At 40.5% G+C, this 19,268-nt stretch overlaps 2 protein-coding genes across 9 annotated transcripts in view; both read right to left on the bottom strand.

Moving 5' to 3' along the window:
• Positions 1 to 170: 170 nt before the first annotated feature.
• On the bottom strand, positions 171 to 6,084 carry LOC112461130 (carcinine transporter). 3 transcript variants are annotated; one of them, XM_025026253.1, is made up of 11 exons: positions 6,005 to 6,084; positions 5,109 to 5,342; positions 4,182 to 4,361; positions 3,724 to 3,827; positions 3,225 to 3,379; positions 2,908 to 3,076; positions 2,216 to 2,464; positions 1,579 to 1,793; positions 1,198 to 1,379; positions 801 to 979; positions 171 to 523 (listed from the first exon to the last, which is right to left on the bottom strand). In XM_025026253.1, exons 1-11 carry the CDS (start codon positions 6,065 to 6,067, stop codon positions 313 to 315), a joined length of 1,941 nt encoding a protein of 646 aa, XP_024882021.1. In that variant the 5' UTR covers positions 6,068 to 6,084; the 3' UTR covers positions 171 to 312. The 3 variants fall into 3 exon arrangements, with proteins under 3 accessions (XP_024882021.1, XP_024882022.1, XP_024882023.1); XM_025026254.1 differs by having other exon boundaries at positions 5,121 to 5,342; XM_025026255.1 differs by lacking the exon at positions 5,109 to 5,342 and having other exon boundaries at positions 6,005 to 6,083.
• A 154-nt stretch (positions 6,085 to 6,238) lies between these two features.
• LOC112461129 (importin subunit beta-1) overlaps positions 6,239 to 19,268 on the bottom strand; it is a 14,932-nt gene continuing 1,902 nt past the window's right edge. For 2 of the 6 annotated variants that reach the window (XM_025026249.1, XM_025026252.1), the window contains 3 exons: positions 18,737 to 18,918; positions 16,783 to 18,647; positions 15,373 to 16,180 (listed from right to left, as the gene is read on the bottom strand). In XM_025026249.1, coding sequence (XP_024882017.1) covers position 16,180; positions 16,783 to 18,647; positions 18,737 to 18,918 — 2,048 coding nt within the window. In that variant the 3' untranslated portion in view covers positions 15,373 to 16,179. Of the gene's footprint in view, positions 6,328 to 15,372; positions 16,181 to 16,778; positions 18,648 to 18,736; positions 18,919 to 19,028 lie in introns of those variants that run through there. The other 4 variants (XM_025026251.1, XM_025026250.1, XM_025026248.1 and 1 more) reach the window with 3 other exon arrangements.

Below are 19,268 nucleotides of genomic sequence, written 5' to 3'. Positions count from 1 at the left end.
ATATTTTATATCAAGAAAGAAGCTCATTAGACACGAGTGGGAATATAATTTGTTAGAATATAATTCTACTTTTTATTAAAATAGCATTTATTCGACAGAATAAGTTATTTTTTTATTTATGTACATAGATATATACTTTTTCTTATATATAGTTTTATACATATCTCAAATATTTTATAGATCAATAATAAACAAATAAAATATAACTGTTTAATCAAATTATTAAAAAATATTAAATTCAATTGCAGAAGAAATAGGACAAAATTCCACTTTATTTTGACTAGAACTGCACTCGGTTCAAAACGACCCGAACTAAAACCAATAAGTCATCTTCATAGTCCCGTCGGAATCGCGTTGAGTATCCATCACGCTAGATTGGCGAACCAAACGGCGAACACTTGCCACGCTCGGCCGTTGATTCTCTTCCAAAATGGATGAAGTAACCCTCATTTCGGGTACTTCCTGCATTTCTACTGTTTCTCGCGTTGATAAATCCTCATAAGAAGTCGCGATCGATGAGGGTCTAAAGAATACAAATTGTAATAAATCGGAAGTCTATAATCACAGAAGACAGCAAAGAAAAGTACAAAAGTTACATAGAGAATATTATAGAACAAGTCATCAAAATATAACTGTTGTCATTCACTTAATTTTCTACAAATTAATATAGCTATTATCGTATATTATTTAATTTTAATTGATATTTCAAAAGAGAAAATTTTTGATAGATTAAAATAACTTTCTAATATTCTACGCAAGCGCAAAATATAAGTTTACTCCATTAATTGTCAAGTGCGTACTTTGTTGGAACGCAACGGATGCAATCCGCGCACGTCCAATCTTTGCCAAATAATTCTCCTTCCTCAACCGTCTGTGGCAGACGGTGGTGCAATGTTTCCGGTAGTCGCAGTCCAGATAAGCCACCAATTACCGAGATCACGCCCAAAATAACTAAAGGCAACACAAGATTTTCTTTCCCCTGCAATCGTATCAGCAAACATTCAGTATATTACAAAAATCTAACTAATCAAAGATGAATGTATACATTTTATCTTTGACATTTAATAAAATAATAAATTAAATAATACATAATAGCTAAAACACTATTAGCAAATCTTGTAAAAGTATATTTTGCGGAAAATAATAAATAGGGGAAAGCGTTATTGAAATAAAATTCAAACATCAATTCCGACTCACGAGATATGTTACGAAGGGTATAATGATGAGTCCAAGGCCGCTTATGTATGCGGAGAAACCAATGGCAACTCCGCGTAGTTGCGTAGGATAAAGCTCCCCGGCGAAAGGGTAAATAATTAAAAATGACGCCGATATCGCAGACTTCGATATGAGAAATAGTATCAACGTTTCCATGACAGCATCTTATAGGAAAAGCACAAAAGATAATAATTATGAAACTGACACGTCACAGCTTTTTCTTAGTACTGCAATTCCATGCGATGTTAAGCTATAAGCTAACTCATTGCTCTTAGCAATATCGGCACGTTACACAATTAACTGATTATGTTGCCACTCTTGCTAATTAATCAAGTCATTAATTAATTGACCAGCAGTGCGTACCGGACGATAACAGCACCGTTGCAATGCACGACACTCCAGCCACGACCATGCACAGGCAAAGCGGCCATCGGCGACCCCATCGATCCATTACAACCCAACAAGCGATATAACTGGGAATCTCGGCGAGGGAAGAAAACAGAAAACTCAAATGTTCTTCGTTTCCCAGAGCCGGCCCATAATAGGAAAGACCGACATACACCATGTTATTGGCAAACCTAATCGGCAATATAAAGTAAAGATCTATTCATTCATATGAGATTTTTATAAATTATTGTACTGTGTCTGAACATCAAAGTGTTTTAATTAGAAGCAAATTCACGTTCAATATACATATAACCAATAAACTTTAATCTATTGTTTTTTTTTTAATTCATTACAAAGATCAAGGTTCGTAACATAAACCTATGTGAGATATAAAATATTAAAACATTGCAGAAAAATCGTGAATAAGTTAAACGAGAGTTGTTTCTTTTTTCTAAGAATAATATTATCTGAAATAAGCCTAATACGGTAAGCAAAATCCAGAAGAAAACCAGCCAGGCAAAACTGGCAAAAGGCAGGAATTATTGATACGTAAATTTATCGTGCTTTTGGCGACTTGTGAAATCGATAGATGCGCTTGTGTACTTTGACTTACCAGTTTAAAGTGATAAGACACGTCTTGAGACGCATATTTGGCGATTTGAAGAGCGAGAGCACACCGGGACCGATCCGTAATCTCTCCTCCTCGCTCTTCGACCTCGACATCGTCATACGCTGACGGAGCTTCTGCGTGAACGATACCGGAAGTTCTTTGCCATTTACGCGAGCCAAAGTTTCAAGAATGTCATTAGCTTCGCTTAGGCGACCCTTCGCTAATAACCACCGCGGTGACTCCGGTAAGAACCTATAATAATCACTTATCTTTCACATGGATACTTGCATGTATATGAATATGTATGCGCACGCGACAAAAAGGCAAATTAAGATTATTTCAAAATAACTCATTTCGACGTCAACTTAACTTAACGATAACGTACGTTTTTTAAAATATATATTCACTGTGTGTTGTTATTTCGTTGATACGAATTTTAAAGCGCTCGTTTAATTATCTCACAACTAAGAACATTTATGAATGTGGGTTGATGACTGATAAATATTAATAGATGTAAATCAGATATAAACAGATGCTCTGAAACTAATTACTCAATTCACGCGAGATTCAAAGAGATGTCTCATTCTGCAAATATAATGCTCATGAAACGCAAATGCAATTAACATTGTAATTTATGTAATCTCTCATTATATCCTCATTATATTTGTCAATGACAACGTTAATTGTTCACTCACCACCAGTAGAAGAAGTATATCAGGAAAGGCGCACTCGTAGTTATCGCGAGCGTTCGCCAATCGCGTATCAAATAGGTGACACCTGCCAGCATGCAAAGGCCCATTGTATAAAAAGTGCAAGTCATAACTGTCACGAATGAACGGTAATTTGGACCGACCAGCTCCAAAGCTACGGAAATTAATTTATAATAAATCCAAAATTTAACTACAAACGTCAACAAAGCTAACATAAGATCCTAATATTAGATCGATACATTAATCTTCGATTAATCTCAGGTACAAAGTATACAAATTTATTGTAAAATTTTTATGCTCACATATAATAAAAGGTATCTGATAAATCGCTGGTATTGTCAGACCAACGACAAAGCGCGTGGAGGCCCAAGTCCAAAAATTGTTTGAGATTGATGTTAGAAAGCCGCCAATTATTAATGTCGCCAAGCACGTGAAGAAAGATAATCTCCGGCCGATTCTATTCAACAAGATAAATAGACTGCTATTTATTAACATCACTAACATGTAAAAAAAAGGTAATTTTTCGCCGATTCTCGACAAAACAAAATTCAGCACAATATATCAATACATACGAAATAAAATAAAATACAAGATAGATAATCTGTGCTAAAATAAATTTATTCAAACAAATGGAAAAAATATTTTAATAAATCTTTATATTTGTCCAAAAAAAAACCAGTATGTTCTAATTTAAAAAATTACATTCTAATTAAAAAATATTATATGAGTATTAGATTTAAATATGTAAACGCAGAAGAACTAAATTTTAATGAAAATGAAATCGACCAAATTCTAAATTACCTGTCATTTAATGTACCAAACAAATATACTCCTATAGGGCCTCCTGCATTAAGGGCCACTAAACCAATTGTTGGATAGATCGCACGATCGCACACAAGATCAAACTGTAACATGTTATAATTACATATTATAGTTTTTTAGTATAGTAAAGTACAGCATTTGGTCAAAATTTTTTGTTTCTTTTGTAAAAGAGAAATTTGTTCTCATTTTTTAAATTTTCTCAAACGAAATATCTGTACGTATACTCGTAAAAAATTGTATATTTGTAATTGTATTTTCTATCAAAAGCGAATTAAATTGTGTACCAAAACTGTAAAATTTAGTTTACTTCTAAAAATTTGTTATGCTGATAAATTTATTAATTTATAAATGAATTTTATTGCAGACTCTATGCTCGCTGCAGCGAACGACAGATGACAAAAGCTGTACGGTTTTTCGGTACAATTAGGCGAACGTACATCGATAACGATGGACGACGTTATCTCCGAGGTTTCGTATTCCCAGCCATGATCGCAGGGCACGACAGACCACGACGCGTTAGGCACGGGCAAGTACGTTGCCACGACGGAATAGTTCTCCATCGTCGTCGTCCAGTCGATATCGTATCGCGTGCACTGGCTATACGTCTCGTTGTCATCCTGCTTTCACATGACATCTTTTAGCGCCGGATCATGCGACATCGCATGAATAATGTATTCGCTACGAAACTGTAAGACGCGGGATCGATCCTACCGAATTGCAGCCGACCGCGTGAAACAAACGGCAGTCGCTATACCAGAATCTATTCGCCCCAAAATTAACGCATTCTACTTGGACTGGTACAAAATTGCACGTATATACAACGATGCGTTTACTGGAATTGACTTTTCCAACTGCTTCGGCCGCAGTCAAGGTAAGAGTAAACTAGAAATCCAGAATTAGCTCGCTCTGTCTAGCACGAGTTTCTAAGTACTAATTAAACAACTCAATTTGCAACTAAATTACGTACGACGCGATTAATCAAGTGAATTACATGTGTACAGAGAAAGGAAAACAAGTCATCACGGGGAGAACGCAACGTTAAAAGTGAGAAGAGGAATATACCAACGGAATTATAATTATCATATCTAGCGCTAAGGTCCAGTTTCACAAGTGTTGATTAACTTTTAACCTTAGATTAACTCACTCTTCGTCTCCTTTTAACGTACTAGAAAGAGACCTAAGGTTAAAAGTTAACTAACACTTGTGAAACTGGGCCTAAATAATAGGATATGGCATGATAAGCCGCAGTTGAAGCGGAAGCGACTCAAAACGCATCAACATACAATCGGCGGCACCCTCTCTGCGGATCGACCTACAAAAAGCAGCGTTGCATCTACAAGATATCGACACGACATCTTTCACACCATCGACTGCACCTGGCTCGCGGGAATGGCGAGACGTCTTCTACGAGCAACGTCCATGTTCTCCAAACCCGGCACCTTGCACCAATGCGACGGCGTGTCCGCCATGAACAATTGATTGAAGGCACAAAAACCGCACGGCAAACACGCCGGCAAGCAGACCAGCCACAGCAACTGTTTCTGATAACGACCGAACTCGCCAACAATCGGCAAAAGATCGTCGAGATCGAAGTTGCCCTGCGAGACATTTCGTGCAGAGCAGCGACCAAATAGCACTTCTAATTATAGAAAATATCCTATCGCTATCATTTTTATCGTCGGCTACAAATTCCCTGAGCAATCTGAAGTTAATTGGCATTTTTTTACTTTTAACAGTACTTACTTCGAAAGAATTGAAGACTTAATGTTAAAACTACAAAAATTTGAGGACAAAATTAATCGAGAAATATTTAAAATCGAATTGTTATCATCATTTGTCTGTTATAGTTTTTAATTTGCAAATAGATATTTAAGATTATATGAATCAATCACGTCTCTCGATATTTTCATTAAGACATAAACATAGCAAAATTCGTCTAAGAATCTATAATTCAAATTTCAGTGAAGCTAGTAATAAAACGTTGATTTCCGCTGAAACTTTTCACTTTTATCTAGATTTATTTCGGAGATTATAAAATTACTATGGTTTCATGAAACACTATTTTAATCATGTGCTAAAGAGTACGAAAGTAAATAAGCTTGACGTTTATCATTTCGATAATTAGCGAGCAAAGAGTTAAATCAATTTAACGCTATCTTCAATATTAAATTTCGCTTCCATGGATTCGGCGCGTAATCGAAATAAGAGTCGAAGAGACATCCTTCGAGGAAGCAGCCTTCGACAAAAAAATTATACTCACGTCATCCTCCGCGACCCTGGCATTGTCGGCCCGCGTCGAGCCACTATCGTCCTGCCGCTCCATTTCGGTGAACTTCGACCTCGTCCCACGTTACCGAAAGCCCCGATGATACCTTACAAAGGCGTCACGTGACCTGCATTAGCCTCCATCCGTGGGTGATTCGACCGATGCGAAGCGCGTTGCATCGTCTCTTGCCCCCGTCTCTCCCTCCGTAATAAAAGCGCAAGAGTGAGCGTCTCTCTTTCTCGTGTCGTGGACTCACAAAAGTGCACCATGCACCTCAACGATTTCAGCACCGACGGCGATTCGCCGCGCTGCGACTTCTATTAACAGGACACGGGTCCAAAATACAAGAACACCAGTGAATTCGAGTATTCTTCGGTTGCCGAGTTTAATTTTTTATTTTTAACTTGATACTTTTGCAATTTCGAGATTTATTGGTATACCTAAAGTAGATTCGTAATCCTTTCGTCCAGTTTTCACGTTTAATATTCAAAAGATACGAAAATTGTGTGACGAGTTTTAGTTTTTCAAAAGTTTACGATAGAAAAAAAAAATATAATTACTTTTTCCACAATCAGGATTCACAACAGATCATGAAGATTGATGAATGATTTACGAGAGCTGTGAAACACGAATTGCAAATGTCGATCGTGCTTCTCTCGTATATATTTGATGCACCAAATATATTAAGTCGCGTAGATCTCTCTCACATTAGAAAAACGCGATATTTATGATTTATTGTAAATAATAATAACAACACTGACAGCGCTTGATCAGCTGCACGCGCACGTTTGCACCATCCGAAAGATCCATCGGAAATGCGACGGGCGGGCGGTTAATCTGTGACGCGGGCTGTGCCCTTCTAATTTAATTAGATTAAAGGTATTTAGAAAAGATTAAGAATGACGCTGACACGTACATGCTGTTACAAACGCACGATCCAGCGATCTGATCGCCTATTCATCCCCACTCCTTCCAGATAGATGCGATTTTTTTGTTTAAAAAAATTCCGTCGCGATGCGAATTGTTAATTTCGTTGAAAAATATCCTTAGTTTATTTAATTGTATAATATTGAATTATCTGGCGAGCGTAAGAAAATAATCTGAGCCGACGATACTTACGGGACATACTAGAAATAGGGTTGAATTCGAGAAAGAAAATTTTAATTTCTCCAAAAACACTTGCGAACAAAAAGTAAAAAATACGCGATAAGTGTAATACGAAATACGCGGAGGTGGTACGAAAAAGGGCGGTGACACATATTGGCTGTGCTTGATGTACTTGAGCGACGACTGTATGGTAATAATGGCATCCATCGCGGGTTAGATTTCAAATGGAATTTATTTTCGGGCCATCATGTTTTTTATGAGAGAAAATGGAAACCATGAAATAAAAAATAGGAAGCAATTCGCAATTTCTGCCGATTGAATCTCGTTTCGTATCTCTCGATATTCGCATTCCTGGACACGCGAGCGCTTCTCCCGCGTTTTGAAGCTCGCTCGTGTCCGTTGGAAAGGCAAATTAAATCGGTGAATAAACAGCAGTCGAAATGACTCGATATTATATGGCACTGTCGCTTGGCGATTCGTATAATCTTGTCTCTTGCACGCATCGGTACAGTCAGCCACATTAATGTCTTAAAGTGATATGCAAATCGAATTGTTCCTGTGCGATGCAACGTGGACGATGCGCCCCGCGTACATCGAGGACGTGCGAGCGCTGAAGAGAAACGTCTTCGCGGTTCTTTTTTCGCGATATTTCTTCGTGTAAGAGGCCTTGTGTCAAGCCACTAATCGAGCGATCATTAATGTGACCAATTATACGCTAGACACACTTCCCGAAGAATCGTCCCCCAGTCATTCCACGATCGCTCTGGCACTCACGTAAGCGATGTAGCCGAAGTCACATTGTCGTTGTCAATTATAAATCACCACAGGTAACACAATCCTCGCAAGCACCACACGACTGACACGAAAACGAATAGGAATAAAACGATTAACGCGGTGCATTTGGTTCTTGCACCACGTGGACATGCCGCACCCTCTCCCACTGAAGTCCGATTAGCTTCTCGCGATCGTCGGAGGAGCGAAAAAGCAAGTGAGAGAAAAAGGAACCGATATTCTTTAAAGATCGAATCATAATTAAAGCGATTTGGATCGTCCACTCTTTTAATTCTTGGACACGCCGTTGAGACAACAATTACATAAGAAATAGTAGATTTTGATATTTTTGTAGATGAAAGAGATCCTTCGAAAAGACAGAGAACACTTTGCACGAATCCAAAACTTAGACAGAGTAGACAGTAATTTTGTACTATTCTATATTATCAATTTCCCGAAACTGTAAACCAAACATTAACTGTTCTCAAAATTAAATTTGAAACGCGTGGAACTCTACAAACGTTACGTATTATCTTCATTCACTTGGCTCTCTAGAATTTCAGGATTTACTTAACGTTAAATGAAATTCCCGAGTAAATGCTCCGCACAGTCTGAGATATTTATGGATCCTCGTTGAAATTTTAGCTGCGCATTCATTTTGTCAAGATATCCCAATCACGCGATATCCAAATATTTAATTGCTACCCTATATACGTTGATTGCCATGCTGTGCTGTCGCAAGAATATCTTGCGACAAGAACGTCTTTACGTCGTGATACATAACATTTAGCTAACGTGGCAGCCGGTTGATTGTAAACTCACGCTATACATTAAATCCGACAAGCTTTACGTTCCCTTGAAATATATAAAACAAAATCTCTTCTGTAACATCACATTTCTCAAAATAGCGTAATTCCATTTCTTTTTTAAATTATTCATGCGTCAGAAAACGATAGATATTCGCAAGGCGCGAACAAATTTGGTGCTTCCTTTCCCTTAGCTCGATACCGATCGCAGATGCAAAAAGGAGCATCCAATATTGAGCAAATGGTTAATGATTTACGTCCGATCTGGGTCACGCCGTACGAAAAATCGGCGATCGGACTGTACCCCTCGCATCGCGAGAGTAGGCCGTAATATATTTATTTATTTTTTTTTTTGCTCATCGCCTGTCGGCGCTCTTATCGCGGCACGAAGGAGCCTTATCCTACAGAGATCGGCGGATCGAGTGCCAGGAGGTTTTGCTTGGAGGAGAGGGTGGAGCAACACGACGGGCAGGCGGACGTCCAACATTCAGAATCGTCCCCTTTTATTTTCATCTCTCGTTTCACCCACGCATATAGGTCGCCCAGAAACACATTTTCTTCCCATCACGCGTCAATTATAATTTGCTCGATCCGATCGCATCTCTCGATCGGCAGCAGCATTCGGCACTCTCTCTCGCGCAGCGCAGACGTCATTCACGCACGCAGCTTTTTTTTTTGTTTTATTTTTTCTTTTTTTTTAATTAGTTCGCCCACTTCGTCGCGACGGTGACGTCACTTTCGGCATCTTGCACCCCCCGGGAAAACGTCGTGGATCGTAGGGAGTGTCTCGGCGAGGTCATTTTTAACGAGACCGATGCCGGTATAGGTATCGCGGCGATTTTGCGGAAGTGAGAGATCCACCGAATTTGATCTAAACGACAGACGCGATTTCCTTTATTGCACTACTGCACTATTGGAATTTTCGTTCGGCATAATATGTATAGTATAATAATTAATTACTATGGAACACGTGATTCTTAATTGACGGATTGCAGCATCGATATAATTCTCTCCGGAAGTGGCGTTCGCTTGCGACGTGACGAAAAGACTTCAATTGCAATTTTTTGCAGTTTAAAGTGCGACCGGTTCACCAGATAGAATACTCTCCTTCGGCAACATCGTCGAGAAACAAATGGAAACGAAAATAGAAAATGCTCGCTTTCTCTAGGATGCACTCGTCGCCACCGCCGCGGCGCGGTTTCAAGCATCGAACAACAGATCTACGCGTTGGGCTCGTGTTTCGCGACTCGATTGTTAAAAAATATTATCGAAAATATTGTCTCGTACGTACAAGGACACCGCAGGCGGAAGGCGAGTCGCGAGTACGCTCGCGAGCCCGCGGGATCATTTGAAAACTTCGAAAAAACAACGCTTGTTCAACCGTTTTTGATGCAAGATGATTGCTTTAACGATCTAATTTTTAAAAATCCCGTCAAAAATGTACTTTAAATTAAAAAATACCGAATTGAATTTAAGATACGACGGCAGTTGTGAAGAGAGAAAGATGAAAAACATGTATAGTCAATCTTCCTCTTTTTTAGCATTTCCTTATTAAATACTCTACTGTTAAAATTTTTGGCTCCAAAAATACATCAGTATATTAGCTATAGACATCAGTAATAATAATTATAGAGAGATCACGTTTCCCCGGGGAAATTTTCCATTGATCCCGCAGGCCGACAGGCGGCGCGATCCGGCCCGCCTCGCGATACAAAATTTATATTTACTTTTACATATTTGCTTGGCCTTCTGTTTCTCCATGCATCGACGATCCGTTCTCACTTCTCGAACGTGACGCCGCGATTCACGACGAATCACGAGCCAACCCACATTATCATCAACATCCTCATCATTATTATCATCCTCAACATCAACATCAACATCAACATCAGCACAGCATCAATTATTATCATCATCACCATCTTCTCTCTCTCTCTTTCTCTCTCCGATCCGCTCCATCAGTCATCATCGACGCATCCCTGATAAACTTCCTTACTTACTTCACAGCGCACATCATCACTGATACAGCGTAATGCACACGACTTTTAAATATACTACGTAAAATACGCTCATATCACGTACGTTCGCTCTAGTAAGCATCGCACCCACTCTAGGAGTCTCGACGATGAAAAGGCTAAACAACTAATTAGTCGACAAGATAAATCGCTCTCTGTCGTGCTATTATAAGTTTCCCCCAGGCTGGCTTCGCGTGCCGACGAGAAATTCCCCGGTCTCGTCACGCATCGAGGACCCTCCTTCAAGGACGTGTTATGTCGCTTCCTCGAGATCGTCACGAAAACGTCGTTACGGCGGAAAAAATCTATTGTAAAGTAAACGTATAGGCTTTGCGCGCGTTACACACTTTTCCGATGGCTTACGGTCTACGGTGATCCTCTCACAGAGCGGCGTCGGAGTCCGATAATTTCTTTTTTCACGTTGAATTAACACTTACCGTGTTAATCCTCTCCTATCACTTTTAAGAAATCTTTGGCATACGAATTTTTGGAATATATATAGACTTCTCTTGTTGCACGGATCATCCGAAGCTCTGTTAAAAGAACCTTAAATTCTCCTGGTAATAAGATATAGAAGTAAGAAAGATAGGTCTCCTGGTAAGAAAGATAGGGGATTGGTTAAGAAATGTCTATAGTCTACGGGATAAAGGATTAAGGTTGTTCGTCCGACGAGGACATCAGTACATCAGTACTCGTTATACGAAGCCAGCCTGACGGAAGCATGGTACTCGCGAGAGCAGGGTTTTTCTTCCTCTGGCCACGATCCCGACGTGTGCGTTTCAGGCTCGATCAGGTTGTCGAGGTAGAGGAGAAAGAGAAGAAGAGCTTCGATCGTAGGATATGCTAAAATCAGGATCGTCCGCCAGAGTTTTTTTTCGTCCCTGCGATCGACGAAAGAGGATCGCGAATAGGTCGCGAGGACCGTGCTCCCCTCAGGGCAGAATGTCGACTCCACGCACACGAGAGTCTCTCTCCAAAAATCACAGTCACATATATATCTATTATTTTTTCTTTTTTTGTATTTTTGTATCTTTTGTCATTTCTGTATCTCGTCGCTTCGTCTCCTACATACTCTCTCTCTCTCTCTTTTTCTTTCTCTTTCTCTCACTCTCTCTCACTCTTTCTCTCTCTCTCTCTCTCTCTTACATCGCAAATCTTTGATTCATCCGTTTAATAGCGATTTCACGCTTCACTCTCGCACCTAACTTTCTCTCTTCTGCCTTTTTCCCCTTATCGGCTAATTCGGCGACGCAATTCGCGGCGATTTTGCGGAAGGCTCGAGATGATCTTTTTGAGAACAAACTAACGATTAAGTATTATAGTAAATGAATATAATAAAACTTTTAACATAGCGATCGAAGCGATAATTACGCATTAATCATATTTTTAACCTTCGATAGTTCTCAATATTTGATCAACGATTTTTGACACTTGAATATATAATAACCATAATTTAATCGAGTTTAAGAGAAGAATATTTCTATCTTACAAAATTTTTCTATTGTTCAATAAATTAAATTATATAAATTTCTTTTTCAAATTTTTCAAATTTAAAGCAACTAACTTTTTATTACAAAAAATGTATATATGTCAATAGTAGTAAATAGTAGAAAAATGAAAAAAATAAATTAAGCTATTTGTGTTTTGAGATCATATGATTTCTTTGTTAATGATAATAAAACTCTAGATATGTACATTGATGACTAATCAGTCAATAACCCGACTGATTCTCAGAATCATCGTTACGATTTCATAGTTTTAGCACCAGATTCTACGAGAACGATCGATCTCAGCACCAAAATCGGGACGCTGCGAATTACGGTGACCGTCACACACAGAAATTGCAAAAACTCTCGATCGCGAATAAGAAGAATAGGCGGGCAATCGAGTTCTTTGCAAGATACGGAAAGACACGCACCGCTGTCCTCTCCGTTGTGGCACTTTCATTCTCATTCTTTCTTTTCTCTCTCTCTCTCTCTCTTTCTCTCTATTTATCTAATCTCTGCTAAATGGAATGTATAAAAGAAAAGAATATACTCGCGTCTCTTTACCGAATCTATCGCGATTACGGGACTCGCTATCGATCGCGATTGTTAATTAACCGCTATCGATGATCGTATTAAAATGGCAAATTATTAAGATAATTGCGGCGAAATTTGCGGTATTTAGGGCATTGTATTTCGACAAGAGTAATCAATTTTCTGATAAACATAAAAAAAGATGAGAGAAATAAATAACCATTAAAATACTTAACGAATTCATATGTCAGAATTGCTTCATTGGTGCCACAAATTTGATATTACTATAGTTTATTAACTAAAAGAAAAAAGAATATTACAGATATATTTGATAGATTTTTGAAAATCACGGGCTATTTGACAAATAGCATAATTACCTTAAAATATATGTACAGAATGGCTCGAATAAATATTGCCACAAGCTCAAAATGTTTACCTGTGTTTTCGCAAGAAGTTTTATTTTGTAATTTATGAAAGATCTCATTTCATCTTAGAAAAATAGTTTAGCCTTCTCTTAGAGAAATAGCTTCAATAAATGTATATATATATATTTATGTATATATATCTCTCACATTATTAAACTTTGATATTAACTTGATAGACTTCAAGCCGGCGATTAAATGCTTTCTTACTGGGTTATTTACAATTTGGCAATATTCTTACAATCGAAGATAGTATTATCATTATCATTATCATCGATACTGAATCTAACAGATACGTGGATCAAGAAAATCGAATTAACACATGTACACCTCTTAAACAAACGATAAACCAAGAGATCAATTTTTTTCTAGAATTTGTGCGAGTTAAGTATCTAAAAATATTTCTCGTAAAAACCCAGGGCTACGAAATACCGTGGCAACACTTATGCGGAACAATATATTAATCAATGTATCACGTGTTATATGTGCAAAATAATCCATATAAATATAAAAGTTGTTTGAGCGCGTGTTAAAAATGCATTGGTTTCGTCGACGAGCGATTAAGATTACGAGTTTTGATTTTCGGAGACGCAAAGATGAATCAGCGAAACATAATCTACGCGACATTTTCATCGCGTTAATCATCGGTGCCGAAATATCTGAAATCGTAATTATATATGTCTCCGCGCCGGAGTATTTGTCAAAACACGTTTGCCCCGCGTTTGATAAGTTCGAAAAACTAGAGATTTTCCTACGCTATCTCCCTCTCGCACTCCGAAAATCACGACAAGAGTGTAAGTAAAGATGTATAAAGGTATATATGAACGCGAAGTCGCTAGAAAATACTCAAATTACGAAAAGAAGGATCCGCTGGCGAAAGCATTTGGAATGCATGGCACTACCGCAGACACGTTTCTCGACGACAATGACGAACGACGTGACGTAACTCCGTATTGTGTTATTAGCGATGTCGCTAAAAATCGCGAGCCACGATTCTCAGGAAAGATTCGCGGGGAGACTTGTACGCGATTTGTACGGAACGAACTAGCAATGACGATTCGCGATCGGCACGGCATTGACTGATCGTCATCAAGGACGCGGTATAAACGGAGGTAGAGATACAGGATACTTGAGACATCCCGGTCGTGCGTGGTGGAGGGGCTCGTCGCGGCCTCTCGCAAATCGAAGCGCGCGCGGCTTCATCGCGCTTAGATTTCTACGAAAGAAATTCACCGGGCTCACCTCTCTCCTCAGGCTACGACTTCAGGCTACGTCAATTATCCGTTTGACAGAACTCGACCGATTTAAACGCGATCACGGTACCTCCTTAAAGTTTCATCCGCGAAGAGAGACAGCCCCGTCGTGCAAACGCGGGCGAACGACGGGCGCTCCTGTGACGGTGACACGCGGCCAGGAAGACGATCTCTCACTCAAAACAGATCTCGAGCGGCTCAGACGTTCTCACGAATAGGAGAGAAGGAAGAAACGAGTGTTTAAAAAATGTCTGGACAAGCCGTGCAGCGTTGTTCCAAATGGCAGTGCGAAAAGCTCCTCGTCTGCGACGCCACTCGTGAGTACCATGATCGCGCGAAACACTCGGCCGGCTACTAAAGAGGACTTACATGATATCGAGGTGGGGGAGTATAAGGGGAGAGAGTTTGAGGAAATTGTGGAGATTTGTTCTTGAGCATACGAGATCATTTGCTCCTAACGGACGTTCAGGCCGGACGAGGACTTCGGTACAACTAAATTCATTTGTGCCATCAAAATATTAACTTTAATTATCCAATCAACAGCAAACAGACATTCACATACGGGGAAAAAGTAACATACGCATCTCATCTCAGCGGATCATACAAAGTTCTTGCGCAACATGATCGGATCAAGGGGGCATCAAGTTGCGTTCTGTAATCTTTACGACCTTTCATACTCAGTCTCTCTCTTTCTCTCTCTCGCTTTCTCCTACGCTGTCCATTCAAGCTTCCTGTTGCTTAGGAAAGTGATACTCTCTTTCTTACGCGGATAAATTCGGCGCGGTTCTATATAAGCACTTGACAGCTAAAAACCGCGATTCAAAATTTGATGCACGTCGTTGAGAAGCTCGGCGCGAGCTTTACAACGAGTCAACGGCGAGTCACTATAAATAAAAGACTCTCGTATTTTTTTTTCATTCTCTCTCTCTCTCTCTCTCTCTCTCTCACACACACACACACACACACACACACACACACACACACACACACACGCACACATACATACGCATACACATATACACATTATTACATGATACATTTTACTACATCTTTCATTCGTTCTATCATGCTATCACTTTATTTCAAAAATTCTCCCTGAGTCTCTCGCTCTCACTCTCCCTCACTCATATATATGTACGTTGTCCATCCACCTCACTTGATGTTCCTGTCGCGCTCTCTCGCATCTTCTTCCGTTCATTTATCTCACTGCTCACGATAATCGTTCATCGAAGTTGTCCTCTCTCTCGTTCTTTCTCTCTTCTTGGGCTATAATCTCTCAATCACGCGGATGAAAGCCGCAAGCTCGTTTATACCAGGCATACTTGCAATCAGAATCTTTCTCTCTTTCGCTCTCTTCTCAGCAGACTTTTCACTTGGCCTTGACTCATTCATCGGCAACATCAACTTGCACTCCTCGTCATCCGTTGTCGGCATCCGGCGGACAGGTATTTATTTTTCCTTTTTTGTTTGTATTCTCTCTTTGTCTTTCGCGCTCTCTCTCTTTCTCTCATTCTCGCTTTCTCTCGCTCTTTCGCTTTCTCGCTAAAAATGTCTTTCTCTCGGATCATATGGGATCGACACCGATATATTATATCGATAAAATACCGTCGCCAGATAGGGACACGTGCAGACTCATCACCCCATCTCGTCATCATCGCTTTGGAACTCACGCACATCCATCAACTCGCATCCGCACCATCCAATCTTGTTGTCTTTGTATTGTGTTTGATAGCTTTCTAGTCAAATCAAATTGCACGACAGTACAACCGTGGGGTGATCTGTAAACAACAAAAGCGAGCCAAATATCAGTCACCGTCGCTCATCGGTGCTCGTTTCTTTGCGGAGAGGGGGAGTTTCGGGCGTTTCAAATCGCGTACGCGGGGAATCCGAGGGACAGAAAACAACGCTACGATAGAAAATAGTGCATTCCTATCGACATTGAAGTGATTCTTCAATGCCTTCATATGCTCACGTGCGCACACACTCTCTCTCTCTCTCTTTCTTTCACTCTCTTTATCTTCCGCCCTCCCCCTTCTCTTTCCTCTAACAATTCTATCCTAACTACATCCTATCCTCACTATAAAAAGCTCGCCAGTTTAAAACTTAGCAATACCAAAGAATGTACGATGATATAGTAATTGAATATGCATGATAAAGGCGAAGAGTGCGCGGAAAAGCGCAAGAAGAGGCGCAACAAAAGTAACGAAGACAAATCTCGTCCCTCTAACGGGATATGTGAACTGAGGTATAAACTCAAAATAAAATGCAGTGTTAATGCATCGCGCGTTGATTAAAGTGAGCTAAAATCGCATCGAGAACTCTGCGAATTAAGGCACGGCGTTTAAACGAGTCGAGAGAAATAATATGAAAAGGTACTCACCAACTGGACGTAGCGTTGGTAGCAGCAGTCTTGAGCTTTCGAATCTCTTTCGCAGCCCAGCTCGCCAGCTGTTTAGTTTTATGAGTGCGCGACTTCCTGCCCTTGGCTAGCAAATCATTGAGCGGATCGGTCTCCACCATGGGTAGCAGCTTGGTTCCGAATACCATGACGAGATCGCCTAGCAGGCCTACCGCGGCCGACACATTACCCTCGGAATGTTCGCGGTCCTGTGCTATCGAGGTGATGAATTGTATGATGAACGGAACGTGCGGCTCGATAAGGGCGATAGCGGCGTCCGGACAGTTATTCGCATCACCGCGGAGACCTTGAACTATGCCAGTGTAAGCTTCAAGCACGCCCTCGCGCAACTCGTTCAGATAATCGATCATATCGTAATCGCTTCTATCGACATTAGCCTGCGATGCCTGCACCAATGTTTGCAATACAACATCTAGGTATTTCTTGAATTCCGGTCCGATACTCATGGCGATATCACCGAAGGCCGAAAAAATTTGTGGTTTAACCGAACGATGAACGGCGTTATTGCTGAGGTTTTCCAACAACAGAGTCATAATTTCGTCGCAATAAGGAAGCATCTTGCCTTTGAGTGCACGACAGATATCACCGGTGAGACCAACCGCCGCGCAGCACACCTGATATTCGGCATAGTTCTTCAAGCCGAGACAGAGGTAAGGCTTGAACGCCTCCATGTACTTCAGGAAACCCTCGCCCAACACTTCAACCAGGGTCGAGACAGCCATGAGCGCGTCCTCCTGAACACCACCTGATTTGCAGGAGTTTGAGCTAAACATGGCCAGTAAAGCGGTCATTATCACATCGGATATCTGCGGAGCGTCCTCCGGGGTAACCTTACGTAATACGGACTGTAAAGTCGCACAAAGCAACGATTGCAAATCGTTGTATTGGGCACGATCTGAATGGCTCTGTATGTGAGATTCCATCTGCAATACCTGTTGCAGTCGTTCGAGTATCACCATCGTAGTTTTCTGTACGGTCACGTAACAATCGCGCGGTGAATTCTTCACCATCTCCATAAGAGCCTCATAGGCAGCGGATCTCAAATTCGCTTGAGCCCCATCCGGTCGATCGGTAGTCTCCAAAAGTCGTTGAATGATAAAATCGAAGTATTGTGACATGCAGTATGTTTCTGGTTGATTGCCGTCTTCGCTTGCCTCAGCAGACTCGTAGCTCGCTTCTGCTAATCCTGTAAATGCCCAGCATACATTGGCAGCGACGCGCGGTTCCGCCTTCAATCCGGTCACCAAAGACTCCAGCAATGGTTTCAGATAGGTTTCGTTGATTGCGGCATCTGGAATCATCTCGCATATGCGACCAAACGTCCATGCAGCGGTATCGCGGACGACTACGCTGTTATCGTACATCAGCTCGATGAGAGTGGGCATGGCTTGTTCCACTAACGGTTTCAACGTGGCAGGCTCTAAACCACCGAGAATCGAACCGAACGCCATCAAAGCCGCATCTCTGTACCTCCAGTCCTGACTCTTAATATTATCCTTGACAAAAGGAAGAACGAATGGAACAATGGCTTCTTCGCAGCAGGAGGATAGCAACATTAAGCAAACTCCAGCAGCTTTCGAAGGATTCCAGTCATCTTCATCATCAAACTCTTCTTGCTTAGTTAATTTTTTCATCAATACCGGTACCAAATATTGTAAAGCACCCTTAGCATAGTGCCGCGAGACTTTTAGCGGTGGACGACCTCCTTCCGATGCCTCTCCTTCTTCCATTGACAAGTCAACTTCCTCGTCAGACACGTTCGACCAAAATTCTATTCCTTGAAGTGCTACTTCATCGATGTCGGATTTCATCGCTTCTAAAGTAATCTGTAATAAAAATTCCACTAGTAATTTTTGACATGCGCTATATTTAATATTTTAGCAGGACAATTAAAGTAACAGTAAATGATACTTACAGGAAACAGTGCTGGAGACATATATGGTTCCATGTATAGAAAGAACTCGGCGCGAGACGCTACCGTGTCTCTTGATAGTGACATAATTTTCACAAGACACTGTAACGCAGCTACTCTGATTTGAGTATTGGTAGATTGAGTGGCTTCACACACAACTTCCATTATGAAGTTTCGTTCCGTCTATACATAGGGTTAAAACATATAATGTCACAACATTAGTTACTTATTGCACAAATTATATCGCAGTCGTGCACGAAAAAGATATATTCGCGTCAATGATACAAACACTAACCTCTTTCTCAAAGTTTCCTTTGGTAAATTCCAAGGAATTATACAGGGCGCTCGTAGCCGCTAGTCGAACGTGATTTGACGTGCTGGAACCTTTCATACCGTGAATGATAGCAGTAAGAATCTCGTTTGATTGTGAGACTAGCACTTCGCTCTCGATTTCTTGGCAGATATATCCGATAGTCTCTAGAGTAGCCTCCTTCATCATCTCGGTACTGGTCGCGTTGACAACATTATTGACTAA

This window comes from Temnothorax curvispinosus, unplaced genomic scaffold, assembly GCF_003070985.1.
Source record: "Temnothorax curvispinosus isolate PA1 unplaced genomic scaffold, ASM307098v1 QBEX01011098.1, whole genome shotgun sequence".
NCBI classification, from domain to species: domain Eukaryota; kingdom Metazoa; phylum Arthropoda; class Insecta; order Hymenoptera; family Formicidae; genus Temnothorax; species Temnothorax curvispinosus.
This window is presented reverse-complemented; position numbering and strand designations above follow the sequence as displayed.

Excerpts from the sequence above, each read along its gene's own strand:
- LOC112461130 (XM_025026253.1), bottom strand. The coding sequence starts at position 6,067 with ATGGAGCGGCAGGACGATAGTGGCTCGACGCGGGCCGACAATGCCAGG. Across the intron at positions 980-1,197 it reads TACCCTTCGTAACATATCTC|GGGAAAGAAAATCTTGTGTT; the intron begins GTGAGTCGGAAT and ends ATACGATTGCAG. Across the intron at positions 524-800 it reads ATCCGTTGCGTTCCAACAAA|ACCCTCATCGATCGCGACTT; the intron begins GTACGCACTTGA and ends TGTATTCTTTAG.